Source organism: Accipiter gentilis, chromosome 22 (genome assembly GCF_929443795.1).
Source record: "Accipiter gentilis chromosome 22, bAccGen1.1, whole genome shotgun sequence".
Taxonomy (NCBI): Eukaryota; Metazoa; Chordata; class Aves; order Accipitriformes; family Accipitridae; genus Astur; species Astur gentilis.
The window spans coordinates 17,963,362-17,975,551 of NC_064901.1; the positions used below are offsets into that span (position 1 = coordinate 17,963,362).

At 41.9% G+C, this 12,190-nt stretch overlaps 1 protein-coding gene across 9 annotated transcripts in view; it reads left to right on the forward strand.

Moving 5' to 3' along the window:
• DNAL1 (dynein axonemal light chain 1) overlaps positions 1 to 12,190 on the forward strand; it is a 41,321-nt gene that overhangs the window by 8,347 nt on the left and 20,784 nt on the right. For 6 of the 9 annotated variants that reach the window (XM_049825102.1, XM_049825097.1, XM_049825099.1 and 3 more), the window contains exons 3-6: positions 241 to 423; positions 6,626 to 6,664; positions 9,652 to 9,761; positions 10,389 to 10,444. In XM_049825102.1, coding sequence (XP_049681059.1) covers positions 241 to 423; positions 6,626 to 6,664; positions 9,652 to 9,761; positions 10,389 to 10,444 — 388 coding nt within the window. Of the gene's footprint in view, positions 1 to 240; positions 424 to 3,643; positions 3,682 to 3,731; positions 3,813 to 6,625; positions 6,665 to 9,651; positions 9,762 to 10,388; positions 10,445 to 12,190 lie in introns of those variants that run through there. The other 3 variants (XM_049825105.1, XM_049825104.1, XM_049825101.1) reach the window with 3 other exon arrangements.

The following is a 12,190-nucleotide window of genomic DNA, read 5'->3' on the forward strand; positions in this document are numbered from 1 at the left end:
TGTTACTTTCTGGGGTTTGACGGCTCTTGTTGTCTCTGAAAATAAGACACTAAACAGAAGGAGGAGCCTGGGTCCAGACTGTAGCATTCCAACAGATCACATCAATAATTAACCTAACCTTTTTCCTTTTTTTTTTTTTAGTAACACAATTCCAAAGGCATTTAATGGCTAATCCCATTATAATGTATACTTCCTTTATTCCTTTCTTCCTCTCTTCCCCACCCCCTATCTTACCTGAAGGTGAAGGGACCAGGAGTTGGAGTGATTGGGACTGGGAAAGGGGCAGAATTAGCACTCTCCATGATCACCTTCCTGCCAGAAGTAGTGGCTGCTGTCTGTATCTCTGGCTGTAGTTCAAACACAGTTGCAGACCTCCATTATGGTGAGATGACTCTGCCTGGGCTGCGTTTTGATATGAATAAGGTCAGTGTTTCTGACGCTGGTGTATTTGACATTTTTGAAGCTCTGGATGACCCAACGAATCCTGCTAATTCTCCTTGCACGATCCCCATTGAAAAAGCAGAAGGTCACTTTCTCTTAGTGGTAGGGGAAGATGATCGTATGTGGAAGAGCTCCTTATATGCTGAGCTTGCAATTGGGCGCCTACGCCAGCATGGGAAAGAAAACTTTGAACTCTTGAGTTATCCAGGAGCAGGTCACCGAATTGATCCTCCTTCTACTCCATTTTGTCAGGTAGCTATGGATCGTGTTCTGGGGGTGCCTGTTCTGGGGGGCGGAGAGAGCAAAGCACATGCCCATGCACAGGAACACTCCTGGGGAAAGATTCAGGAGTTTCTGCACTTGCATTTGGGATGAACACTTAAGCACCTGCAAGCTGTTGCAGAATTGCAGAGGAGTGAGCTTGAGCCACCAAAATGACAGGTGAATTGGAGGGACTGGCTGAGAAAAGCTTTGAAATATGAAATAACCAAATGACTACTTAGCTACAAGTATAAATCCAAAAAGAAAGGGATTTATTTGAACTAGCCTAAGTTATGTTAACTAGGTACACAGAGGAGAAGTGAAACAATGGTAAGTAGGCTGCATTGTAGTACAAATTTGACAGCCTGAATTGGTCATGATATCAAGCGACAAGTATCTGAAGAGAGTAGTGGGTACTTTCTTGCTTGCAGTATTTATGACTTGGAGAATTTAACAGCTAGCCTGCACCCTCAGCAATGACAGACTGGATCGTACCTGGGGAATGATGGCAACCCATAGATGATAAACTTTGACATCAAAATGATAAATGATTCTGGCTGTGGATCTTAAGTTACCTTAGCCCAGAACTCTCACATTTACAGCCACGTACACATTGGAAATGTTTTCTATTTACATGAAGCTGGTGATACCTATTTGTAATGAGGCTCATATACCTTTAACTTAGGTAGTGGTCTTCTGGTGACAGTCTGTTTCTTTTGAACAAAAACTACCTGCAGAGTGGGAAGATGAAGAGTACTTTTCCCGTCATCCAGGGAGAAGAGAATGGCAGCACTATCACTGTCTTGTGTTAGGGATGTAATCATCCATCTATTCCTATAATGTCTTGGATTGGCATTTGACGCTCAGGGTATTAAAATTCTGTTGGATAGGTTAAAGCATGGTTAAAAGCAGTTATGATACATGGAAGTCTTACTTCTCTCTTTGTCGCTTGTTTTAAAACTAATAACACCTGCCAATAAGTTAGGGACTAATTACTTGTGGAACTCTTTAGTAATGATGTCAACAGATGCTGATAGCTGTTCTTGGGGAGGAAGTGGAGTTGAGAGACAGAAAACCTAGCCAGTAGAGGATTAACACTGACTGTAAAAAGCCATCACCTTATGGTGATGATTAACTTAGAATCATAATACTTAAAAAAAAAAAAAAAAAAAAAAAACCAAAAAAACCAAAAACCAAAAAAAACCCCCAAACCAAAAAGGAAACAAAACCAAAAAAAACCCCTAAAACCAAAACCCAAAACCAACCCAACCCCAGATCTAGGATATCTTTTTCATGACTGCCTGGGATGATTGGGGTTTTGCATCCTAATTAATTTTTGGCTAGTGCCTTATTTTTCCCCACCACTCAGGTAGAAGGGAACAACTTCTTCCGAAATGAGTTGATCTCTTGAGAGGGTCTTGCTGGAATGGTGCCAGTGCTGAAGGCCTGTTTAACAGGGGCCTCTATCAGTACAATTTCTCCTTCCAAGGTCATTTTGTCAGACCAGTTTGAGAGCTGCCCAGGAAAACACAAAACCTTCATTTATGGTACTGAGTCTTGCTTTGCTCTCAGGGATCTTTTCTCTCCAGTTAACTGTCATTATGCTGCTGCTCAGGTCTCATTAGCTTTCTGCAACTCTTACTACTCCTTATAATTTGAAGTTACATGTTCTCAACACGCCGTCACTGCCAATTGAACGATTTATCCATCCACTCCTTGCAAGAGAAACTCCATCCTACTCACTCCACACAAAATGTCCTCACGCCTAGTCTCTGTAAACTCCCTCGCTGGCTGAAGAGCTTTTTGCAGAGTTACAGCTAGTGCTTGAACCTCCACTAAAACCGGCAGCCCCAGAAGTCCAGGACCACAGCCTGCTGTGGTGTGCATATTGGTGTCACCCAGGCTTAAAACCCTGCCTTCTTTCCAAACGCACTCCAAGTTGCAACCATAGAGGAAAGGGTTGTCTGAAGGTTTCCGTTTGTTCAGTCTGCCTCGTCATCGCCATCTCCAGTAGTCGGGGCTGCGTAATTGTGGTAGAGCAGCGCCGCCTCCCTTAACACTGTTTTGTTACCTGCCCAGTTCTGATACCTGTGTCTCCACGCTGCAATCCTACCTCAGCCTATCCATTGCCATGCAAGATGGCAAGCTGGAGGTTCAGGAATTAAATGTTAAGTTGTAAATAAACCAAAAACCGGGTACCTTTAAAGTCCTCGGACTTCACTTCTAAAGCACAAGCCTTTTAAAATAATTCAGTTATAGATGTTGTCAGATATATGCAATTTGAAAGAGAAGTAAAACACTTTATTAAAAAGCGAGCCTGTTTAAGAATTTGATGTTATGTTTTTGTTTCCAAATAGTGCATTTGTTTGGGAAGTTGAATGATATTTTTTTAAACAAAGAAAGGAGGAAAAATAAAAAGAATGAAACTTTACTGTGAAGACCCTTTTGTGCAGAGGTCAAGGTATATTCCTGGACAAAATAACTCACAGAAGTGTCTGTGGAAATCCAGCCAACTTTTGCGCTAGCGTTTTGTATATGAACAATGCTACTTGGAGACCAAAGGGTCGTCGCAGACGCTCTGAAGGTTAGGTAGCTGTTTCCCGAAGCACACATTAAAGCGATGACAGCCTTCGTTACGGCCACGTTATTTATAGGGGTTTGCGTTCCTTGCCTGGCCGAACTCCCACGGTGTTTCACGGAGGCTGTTGCCGGGGGAGGGGGGGGGGAGGGCGGGGGCTGGATTAGCTTCACTAGCTGAACCCGGGCAGGGGGTGGCTGAGGCGCCTCTAACCTTGGGGTTCCGAGACACACACCCCCCCCGGGCTCCGACAGAGCTACCGTTACGGCTAGAGCCGGGCGGGGAGCGCCTGGCGGGAGGACCGCCGCCCCCGCCACGTCCCACAATGCGTCGCGGAGCGCCCCCTACGCGACTTCCGGCAGGGGACTTTCTCTGTGGCCGCGCATCTCTATGGTCGCCAGGTGCGGTTGCCTTCGCGCTCACCACACCCACACCCCCCCCCCCCCCCGCCCCGACGTGTCAGTGGCGCCGCGCATGCGCGGGAGGCGGCCGTGCCATAGCAACCGGAGCGTTAACGGTAGCAACGGCAATGGTGGGTCCCTTCAGTGCCGGGGAGGGCGCCGGGCCCTCAGGGGTGGCGGCTGGCCCGGCGGCTGCTCGGGAGGCCGGGGGCTTGGGGAGAGGCTGAGCGGCGGCGTCCCCGGGACCCAGCGGCGGCAGCTGGGGGAGGGCGGTGAGGGCACGACGACCGGGGCCTGCTCTGGGAGGGAGGGAGGGGGGGGGGGCGGCTGGCTGGTCCCCTCCGCTGGCGCGGCGAGGCGAGGCGGAAGGGGGCCCGGGGTTGTGCGAGCGGCGTCCCCTCAGGGCTGCCGCCGAGCGGCCCCCGGGGCGCCGGCTGTGGCAGCGCGGAGCCGAGCCCTTCGCGGTCCGGGCTTCCCCCGAGCTGGTCTCTGGCGCCGAGCAGCCTGGGCAGGGTACAAGTTGGCCAGAAGGCAGCCCAGTGCTCGGGGCGTTGGCTGAGGCGGGGGTGTGGGGGGGCTGTGTGGCCTGTTAAGTGATTTCAGGGATAGATCAAAGCAGTGGGGAGTCTGGGATGCCATCATCTAAAAACCTGAGTTAGTACGTGGTTTTAAGGCAGCAGCATCTGCGATTACTACAGCGATTAGCTTGGTATCTGTTGCTGTGCAGTTCTGATTTGCGTTATTTAACATATAAATAAATGTTTGCAAATGAAGGCAAAGTGTCACTGTTTTACTTTTTCTTGGGGGTCTAAATTTTTCAAATACTCTGTGTCCAACAACCACGTTTTGGGGGGGGGAAATACTTCTTCTGTTATGACTTTCTTGTGTACGGGGATGGGGGTTTTTTCCCCTTAAGGTATTATGTTTCTTGTTCCTGCCATGTTGATGGTGACTCTTCAGGGTGACAATTTCAGCTATTGATCACTTGGCATTTTGAATATTTTAAGTAACGTGACCTTCTTTAGTCTAAATACTGGTAGGAAATTGTTCAATATGCAGGTAGGGGAACCCTGCAAACTTGCTTCTCAGAGGGAGGGTTTCCTTAAGTAACCTCCCGTGCCAGAAGATACTATGATTTATCTACAGAAATTTCAAGTGCACTTGAAATAAGACAAAATCTGTGATATGTGTTCTCCAGATAACCCACTACGCTGATTTTCCTATTTCCACCAAATCGGGTAGTACAATGGGAGAGACAAGTCAGCAGAGGTCAGGGAAGAAGCTGCTCCTTGTGCTCACACAGATCACTAGCTTTGAAGTTCAATCTGGTTTTAGGCGTGAGTTTGAAACAGAAGGCAGCGCTGGTCATATAAATCCGGTTCTGTCTTCAACACGAGTGACTGAGAACACGTACCCAAATGACATAACGATTGCCTACCATAATTATGAAAAATGCAATGAAGTTTCTGTCCCAAAAACCTGATTAACTGGAAGCCAGCTGTTTTTGCTGGCACACTGGTAGCTGTTAATCAGGTTTCATGAAGCTGTTGGCGTGGGAACTAGGAACGTGATCTTCTCAACATGAGGAGGTCACGCGGGTGTTTGTGTGCAGCAGACACCAAGGAGATACTGCCATGGCAGGAGTTTGCCAGGTCATCTACAGTGGGACCTGGAGTAGCTACCACGTGGTATAGACAGGATTAAAACGAATGCCCATCAGTGGGCGGAAGCAGCTGGAACATCTGAGGATGCTCAGTGATATATGTCTAAATGAAGGTATATATTTATGCATACGGAGATGCATGCTCAGACTTCTTGGTGTTGCTGGGCCTTGGACTGTTGCAGGGTGTTCAGCGGCTGTAGCCATTCTTTTACATGCAGCTGCCTCAACTGCTGTCTTTCACTGGTGGGTCCAGAGTTTCCAGGGGTCTTAAGTAAAGCACCCAACACTAAAGCTCTGTGACCGAGGTGATTGCCTGTAAGATTTTGGGTGGAAGTTAGTTTGTTGGTTTTAACTTTTACAGTCCTTTTTTGGATATCTGATTACCAGAAAGGCTGCTTCTATCCACATGTGGTAGTGCTACACTTAAGAGCAATAGAGATGCCCAAACTAGAGTCCTGTTTTTGTATAAAGGAGGCTGTTGATCAGTTTTCATGAAAGATTGGTCTCTGAAACCTTTTTAATCCAACAGACATCTTGGAATATGTTTAATGTTTAGGATAGATCAGAGTTCCTCTATATACTATTGTTTTGGATATCATCATGTGGTTTTGATAAGACTCTGATGTGAGGCAGAAAAGTTGGGAGTTAGTGACAACAGAAAGTTGGTCAATGGGTCAATCCTTAAAAAGCCTTGTACAGCAGCTCTCAGATTTTTCCTGAGCAATACATGTTTTCACACTGTGTGGTGTGACTTGATATAAAACGGTTGGAGAAAAACAAACATAAACAGTCCAGATTGCTCTTGATTTTTGTCAAGTTGTACCTTATTTTCCTCAGTGAATCTCAAGAGGCTGTATCATTGTGTCTACTCACAGACTTGCTTTCAGACAGGAAGTTCCTAATGCACAGTAATAGAAAGTCTGGGGGTTTAAGAGCATTAGACCACATTTTTCAATGCAGTAACCTCTTATATCTTTGAATTGAATTTCACCATGAAAGCTAACAAGCAGTGTCCCAAACCTGTGCTCCAGATGGGGCAGAGAGTTAGATCAGGAAGATAACGTTCTTGCATGAAGCCAGTTTATTGCTTCTGAAAATGCTACCAAGTACCCCAGAAAATAAAATTACCAGACACTGAGGGGTTCCGGCTTCTTAGAATCAGCTGGGGGAAGACAACACAGGAAAGTGGTAGAAGGGGCTAGACAAGCAGGATAGGTTTGCAGTGAACAAGCCAACTAAAAATTTGCAATGAATATTCATCTAAATTTGTTTCATTTTTAGGCAAAAGCAACAACTATCAAAGAAGCTCTAGCCAAATGGGTAAGTATCTAGCTGCTCTGCAGTACTCCATGGCATGGGGTTTGATTGTATTAGCTAAATCTGTTTTTCAAACATTTTAAGAACTATGTTTGCTTGAAACATCTGCTACAGGAATTTTCACAAAGTAAAAATTCTATTATTATTGTTGTTGTTATTATTATTGTTATTATTATTGAAGTATAATACATTCTGTTGGACTTTCTATGTGTTCTTCTTAAATTGATATGGCTGGTAAAGATGAGTCTGTTTTGCTCTCCTGCCTTGTTCTGCTGACTATGCATTGATAGAAGGCCTGAGGCTACAAAGAGATTTAAAGTTGGGGATGTCTTATGTTTTAATTATGCTCTGTTCATTTTACCTGAATGTAGTCCTTCCCATTGAATAAACAAGTATGAAATTCTCACTGTACTGAAGTCAGCAAAACTTCTACTATTGTCTTTTAACATATTGTCCCACATACTGTGCAAAGCTTAACCCAGAATGAGTTTCTTGCCTGTTTTTCTTCTTAAAGTACTGTGTTAATCCAGACAGTCATTTGGGGTGGTGACTGACCTGGTCTTGGAGCCTTCTAGAAAGCTGTTTATTGGCAAGGATGCAGACGTAATTTCAAATGATGATGTAGGATGCTCTGGGGTCAGGTTCACAGTCCCGTAAAACCAGTGAGAATCTTTCTCCAGTCTCAGTGATTTTTAGATGAGGGCACAGATGTGCCATTCAGTATACATGCACTCTCCCACTAATCGTGGCCAGCTCCTAGAGCAAGAGTTGATAAATGTTTTGGTCTCTAGAAGATCTAGATGTGAGGCAGTGTGGGCAGGTACAGTTGAAAGCCAGAAGATCTGTACCATCAGCTCAAGGTACTAGTCTGTACTTGAAGACTGCTTCCTTTCAGAATTTTATCATTGTTTAGTACCTTCAGTATTTCAGGGTTTTTTCAGTTTTGTTAGTATTTCCCACAAACTTCACTCCTGCTCTCCTAATAAAAACTAGAATGCAAGAACTTGTGGACATTAGCATTACTAGAGGTGTGAACTGAGTATTAAAAAAATTTTCCTTTTCCTTCCTCATTCTTTCTGTCCTTCAAAATCTCAACTCCATGTTTCCTATTAATTTTCCATTTGCTCCTCTGTCACATGTCTTAGAGATAATAGACCTGTGTCAGTGAGTTTCCATTAATGTTAGGCATGAAGTGCTGAATTTGCTTTTCTGTTCATGTTATTGGGGGTGGGTCTAAATATTCCTTTTACTACTCATAATCTGGGTCCATGTGACTTTTAAAATTGGGTCTGGTGGTGTGTTGCATTCCAGATGTTTTTCTTCCCTTTTAAGGGTTTACCTATGCCCTACAGTCAGGGTGACAGAAGTTAAATCAAAGCAACTTGAACTTTAAATCAAAGCAACTTTAACTTAGCAAACACATAATCTGTTCTTAAAAAAGCATCTGTTCTACCTGTGGTTTCTCTGTGGCTTACTGTGGTTGTTCAGCTGACCCTTCTTCCAGAAGCACATGGCAATCACGATGCATTTTCTTGCTGCAAGTGCTCACTGCTGACCACAGTCTGTGCTGGAAGCTCTCTCCCTTCCACGTTTTTAAGAAAAAAATGTATTTTATTTGTCAGTATAAAACAATAGATTATAAACTGAGTATAAATGCAAATAGATAGTGTGTTGTTCTTAGAAAAGAAAATGGAAGTTTCACATTTATATAGTGACTTAGTTTGAACACATTCACCATATTCTAGCAAAACATCCAACAGGCTTATTTGCCAAATTGCTAATTATGAGTAAAAATATTATCACACTGAATTTTGACAGAAACTGGAATATAAGTAAATGCACAAGGCAACATGCTAATTTTTTATTAAAGTAAGTTGCCTGAAGTATTTGGGGTACATAAGATAGAAAATAATGTTATCAAAACCTGATCTTGTGCTGTGGGATTCTTAAAGACTTCTGGGATGCAATTCATTTCATTACAAAGTAGCCATATAAACCAGGCCAGACCTCAGCTATCTCACTTTTCAGTAGCTGCATAAAAATGGGGGAGAAGACAAGAGTCCTTGTTTTGAAAGTGCGGAGTAGATTTCTCCTTCGTTAATGGACCTCTAGTCCTCCCACTGAACACTGAGTGAATTGACAAAATGTTCCCTTTGTGCTGTCAGGGAGGCAGCTGTCAAAACTGGTGGTACTACCCAAATAGATACTTGTTCTAAGCATTTAGTCAATAATTACAATTGCTTCAGAATTGTGAAAGATTTAATAGACTATATTTTTTAATAAACTCAAGTTATGGCCATTTTTTCTAAAGTTCTGAACTTTATAGAGTATTTAATCTAGAAAATTATCAACCTAGGCTGTAAATAGGAAATTTGTCTTTTTGCTGTATTCTCTAAAGTGTGAAATCTTCCCCCACTCTTTTTTAATGGCTAATTAGAAATTATTTTTTTTAGATTCTTAACTCTGTGCATCTCTTGAGGTTCTCCTGCAAAACACACTCCACTGTGTTCAGTTTGTGTTGTTAGGCGTGAGTTCTGACTTTTATGGCTGAAGTGGGAAGGAGATTTTTCTGTCAGAGCTTTTAAGAATCTGCTTCTGCTACAGATTGGCCCTTGCTGAGGCTTCTATGTGTCAGTCTCCATGGAAGTACCTCCATTCAGAATTTTAAACCTCCATCTGTTCTCCATTTCTTTACGGCAGAGGACCCCTTAATGAAATCACTCACGTGCAACACAACTTTTAAAAAAAGCATATGTAATGTTTAAGTTCTTTTGATATCTTGAAAATAAGCTAGCCTTCCCCTCTTTATGCTATGCCAGCAGGAATCTTGATAAACAGTATTCAGAATGCCTTCTCGTTTCAGTAATACCTTTTAGTAGTATATTGGAATTACTTCTATAGTAATTACTTTTATAGTAATTTTTTAGTATAGTAATTTTTAGTAATTGCATGTAGCTATGAGCCTCTTCTTCACTTTCTCTTTTCTTTAGGAAGAAAAAAGTGGCCAGAAGGCTTCAGAGGCAAAGGAGGTGAAACTGTACGGTCAGATTCCTCCTGTAGAGAGGATGGATGAATCTCTCTCCACGCTTGTTAACTGCGAGTAAGTTCAGTTAAAAACAAATTTGAAATCAAATATTCACTTCTCTTTACATTAATTTTCACTTTTTCTGCTGTCCACTGTGCAAATATGTACTTACTATGTTTAAGTGTGGCCTTCAAAGCAGCAGCTTTCTCTTCTTTTTTCTCAGCTGAGCTTCTCTTTCCACACACAGTTCCTCTTTTTAATTCAAAGATCCCTGTCACTTAACTGAGAAGATGTTAGGGTAGACTCTGTATTGATATTTGTCCCCAGAAAAAATATATACTGTTTATCAGTATATAATTACAGGTCCATGTTTGGAGTCTATCAGCTATCTGGCACATTTATGATCCATTCTAAAATTTTTGCAAACAAAAATTTCATTTCAGAAATAAACGTCCGTGCATTTGATAAGGCTGGGCATAAAAAGATAATCCAGTATGTTATATGAGTAACTCATGAAGCTAAATAAAGTTGCAGAAGTCTTGATAGTTTGAGGGTATTTTGAGTGTTTACACATCTAGTTAGTTCACCATCTAGTAAGAGAAGAATAGACAATTATTTCTGACGCAATGGTGTTTGCACGTGGAACTTTTCTGATATAGTGATCCTTTGTATGCTGTGAATTGATTATTCTTGCTTTTGAAGGAAACTATCGCTGTCTACAAACTGCATTGAAAGAATCGCCAACTTGAACAGCCTAAGTAAGTGACAAGCCAGTGATCGATTATGTTTGTTTTCTAGTTGCTTGGATAGGACATATACCATAATTTGTTATATGTTCCATCTCTATACCTATTCTTATCCTTTTTAATTCCTTCCTCATAGAAAATTACAAAAGACCCTTAAAATTGTTAGTCTTACTGGAGAATGCATGTTTAGCAGTAATGGTGTATTAAAGCATGTATCCCTGCAATAGCCTTGGCAGTTGTCTCACTGTGCAGGTTAACAACAACAACAACAAATCCATTCAGAAAGCACTTTTTTACCCTCCAGTGGGCCTAGTTGTGATGTTCAACACCTAATCGGTTTCTAGAGTGATTTAATGACCAATTTCCACCCTCACGATGGGGATAGTCTGCAGTTCAACAACTCCATAATTGTGGTATTGGTTGGAGTGTTGTAGACCTGGATGGAAAAATGTTGTTCCACTTTGCAGAGGACTGAATATACTTGGTTTGATTTTGTTTGTACTTGAAAGGGGTGTGCCATCTGTCTAGAAGTGTAACCGATCTTTTATTTCTTGGGCACCTGTCTATGAAACCTTGAAAATCATTGGGTTACTGACTTTGGGACAGAAGTCTTAATGGTCTGACTAATGGTCAAGACTTTGACTCTGTGGATGAAGCTGGCAAAGAGCTGCAGGTTTTGGGCTGCAGCTTCCAGGCTTTTCTATCCCCATCAAATTGCCAGGCAGACAGACAAGGAACCTGGAATCCCATCCTTTCCAACTACCCACCAATGGGGCTGTCAGTGAGCTTGATAGACTTATTTGTTTTCATAATATGCTCGGACTTCAACAAATTTGCAAATACTAATCAGGGAAAAAATATTCCAGTAGTCTTTCCAAATAACTGTACTGTAATATCTCAATTTGAGTAACTCTATCATAAGCAAAAAATAATTAGGCAGTTATATATAAAAGTGAAATTTTGAGTGGGATAAAACATTAAAAGTCTTTAAAGCATCTTAAGTATTTTTATTAATAAAATGTAGAATTAAAACATCCAGTCTGTACCAAATATTTGGTTCCAAAAGCAGACAAACTTTAACTATGTGGTCTGTCTCTTAAAGCTACAGAATATGAGGAACTCACCATCTCTATTGGATTCTGTGAAAGACAGAGAAAGCAGTGCTTATAGCTATGAAAAACAAGCCACTAATTATTACATACTTGCTTTTACTTATCGCAGAGAGGAAGCTAAGAAATCTTTTTAAGTATCTACACTCTTTTCGGATGGAAAAGATTACTATTAATGTATATACCTGATACTGTAGCTCTGTCCAGTAGATAATTCTGTGTAAAGGATCACACCCCTGTATCTGTACATGTGAGGAAGATGTTTTAGATGACAGAAACAAGTGTTAGTTTTGTGTTTTAAAGAATGTAAATGTTCCATAAAGGAGATCTTTCTTCCTTTAAAATATAGAATATCTCAGAACAAGAGTAATGAAAAACAGTAACAGCAGTTAGAAACAATTTTAAGGCATGGCTTTTTAAACAATCTGTCATTTTTGTGTTCGTAAGTATCCTTTCATTTCTTACAAATTTCAAAAGCTAGTGCAAACTTATAATTTATAAATGACAGTTACAGAGAGAATAGCTGGCTAGACCAAAAGGCCATCTCCCAGCACTCTCCCCTGTGGATGGGGATCCTTAGGGATATTCTGGAGAGTATTAGCTGTAGTAAGCTTTAGACTTACTGGTTATGATTCTTCCTTTTTTTGAG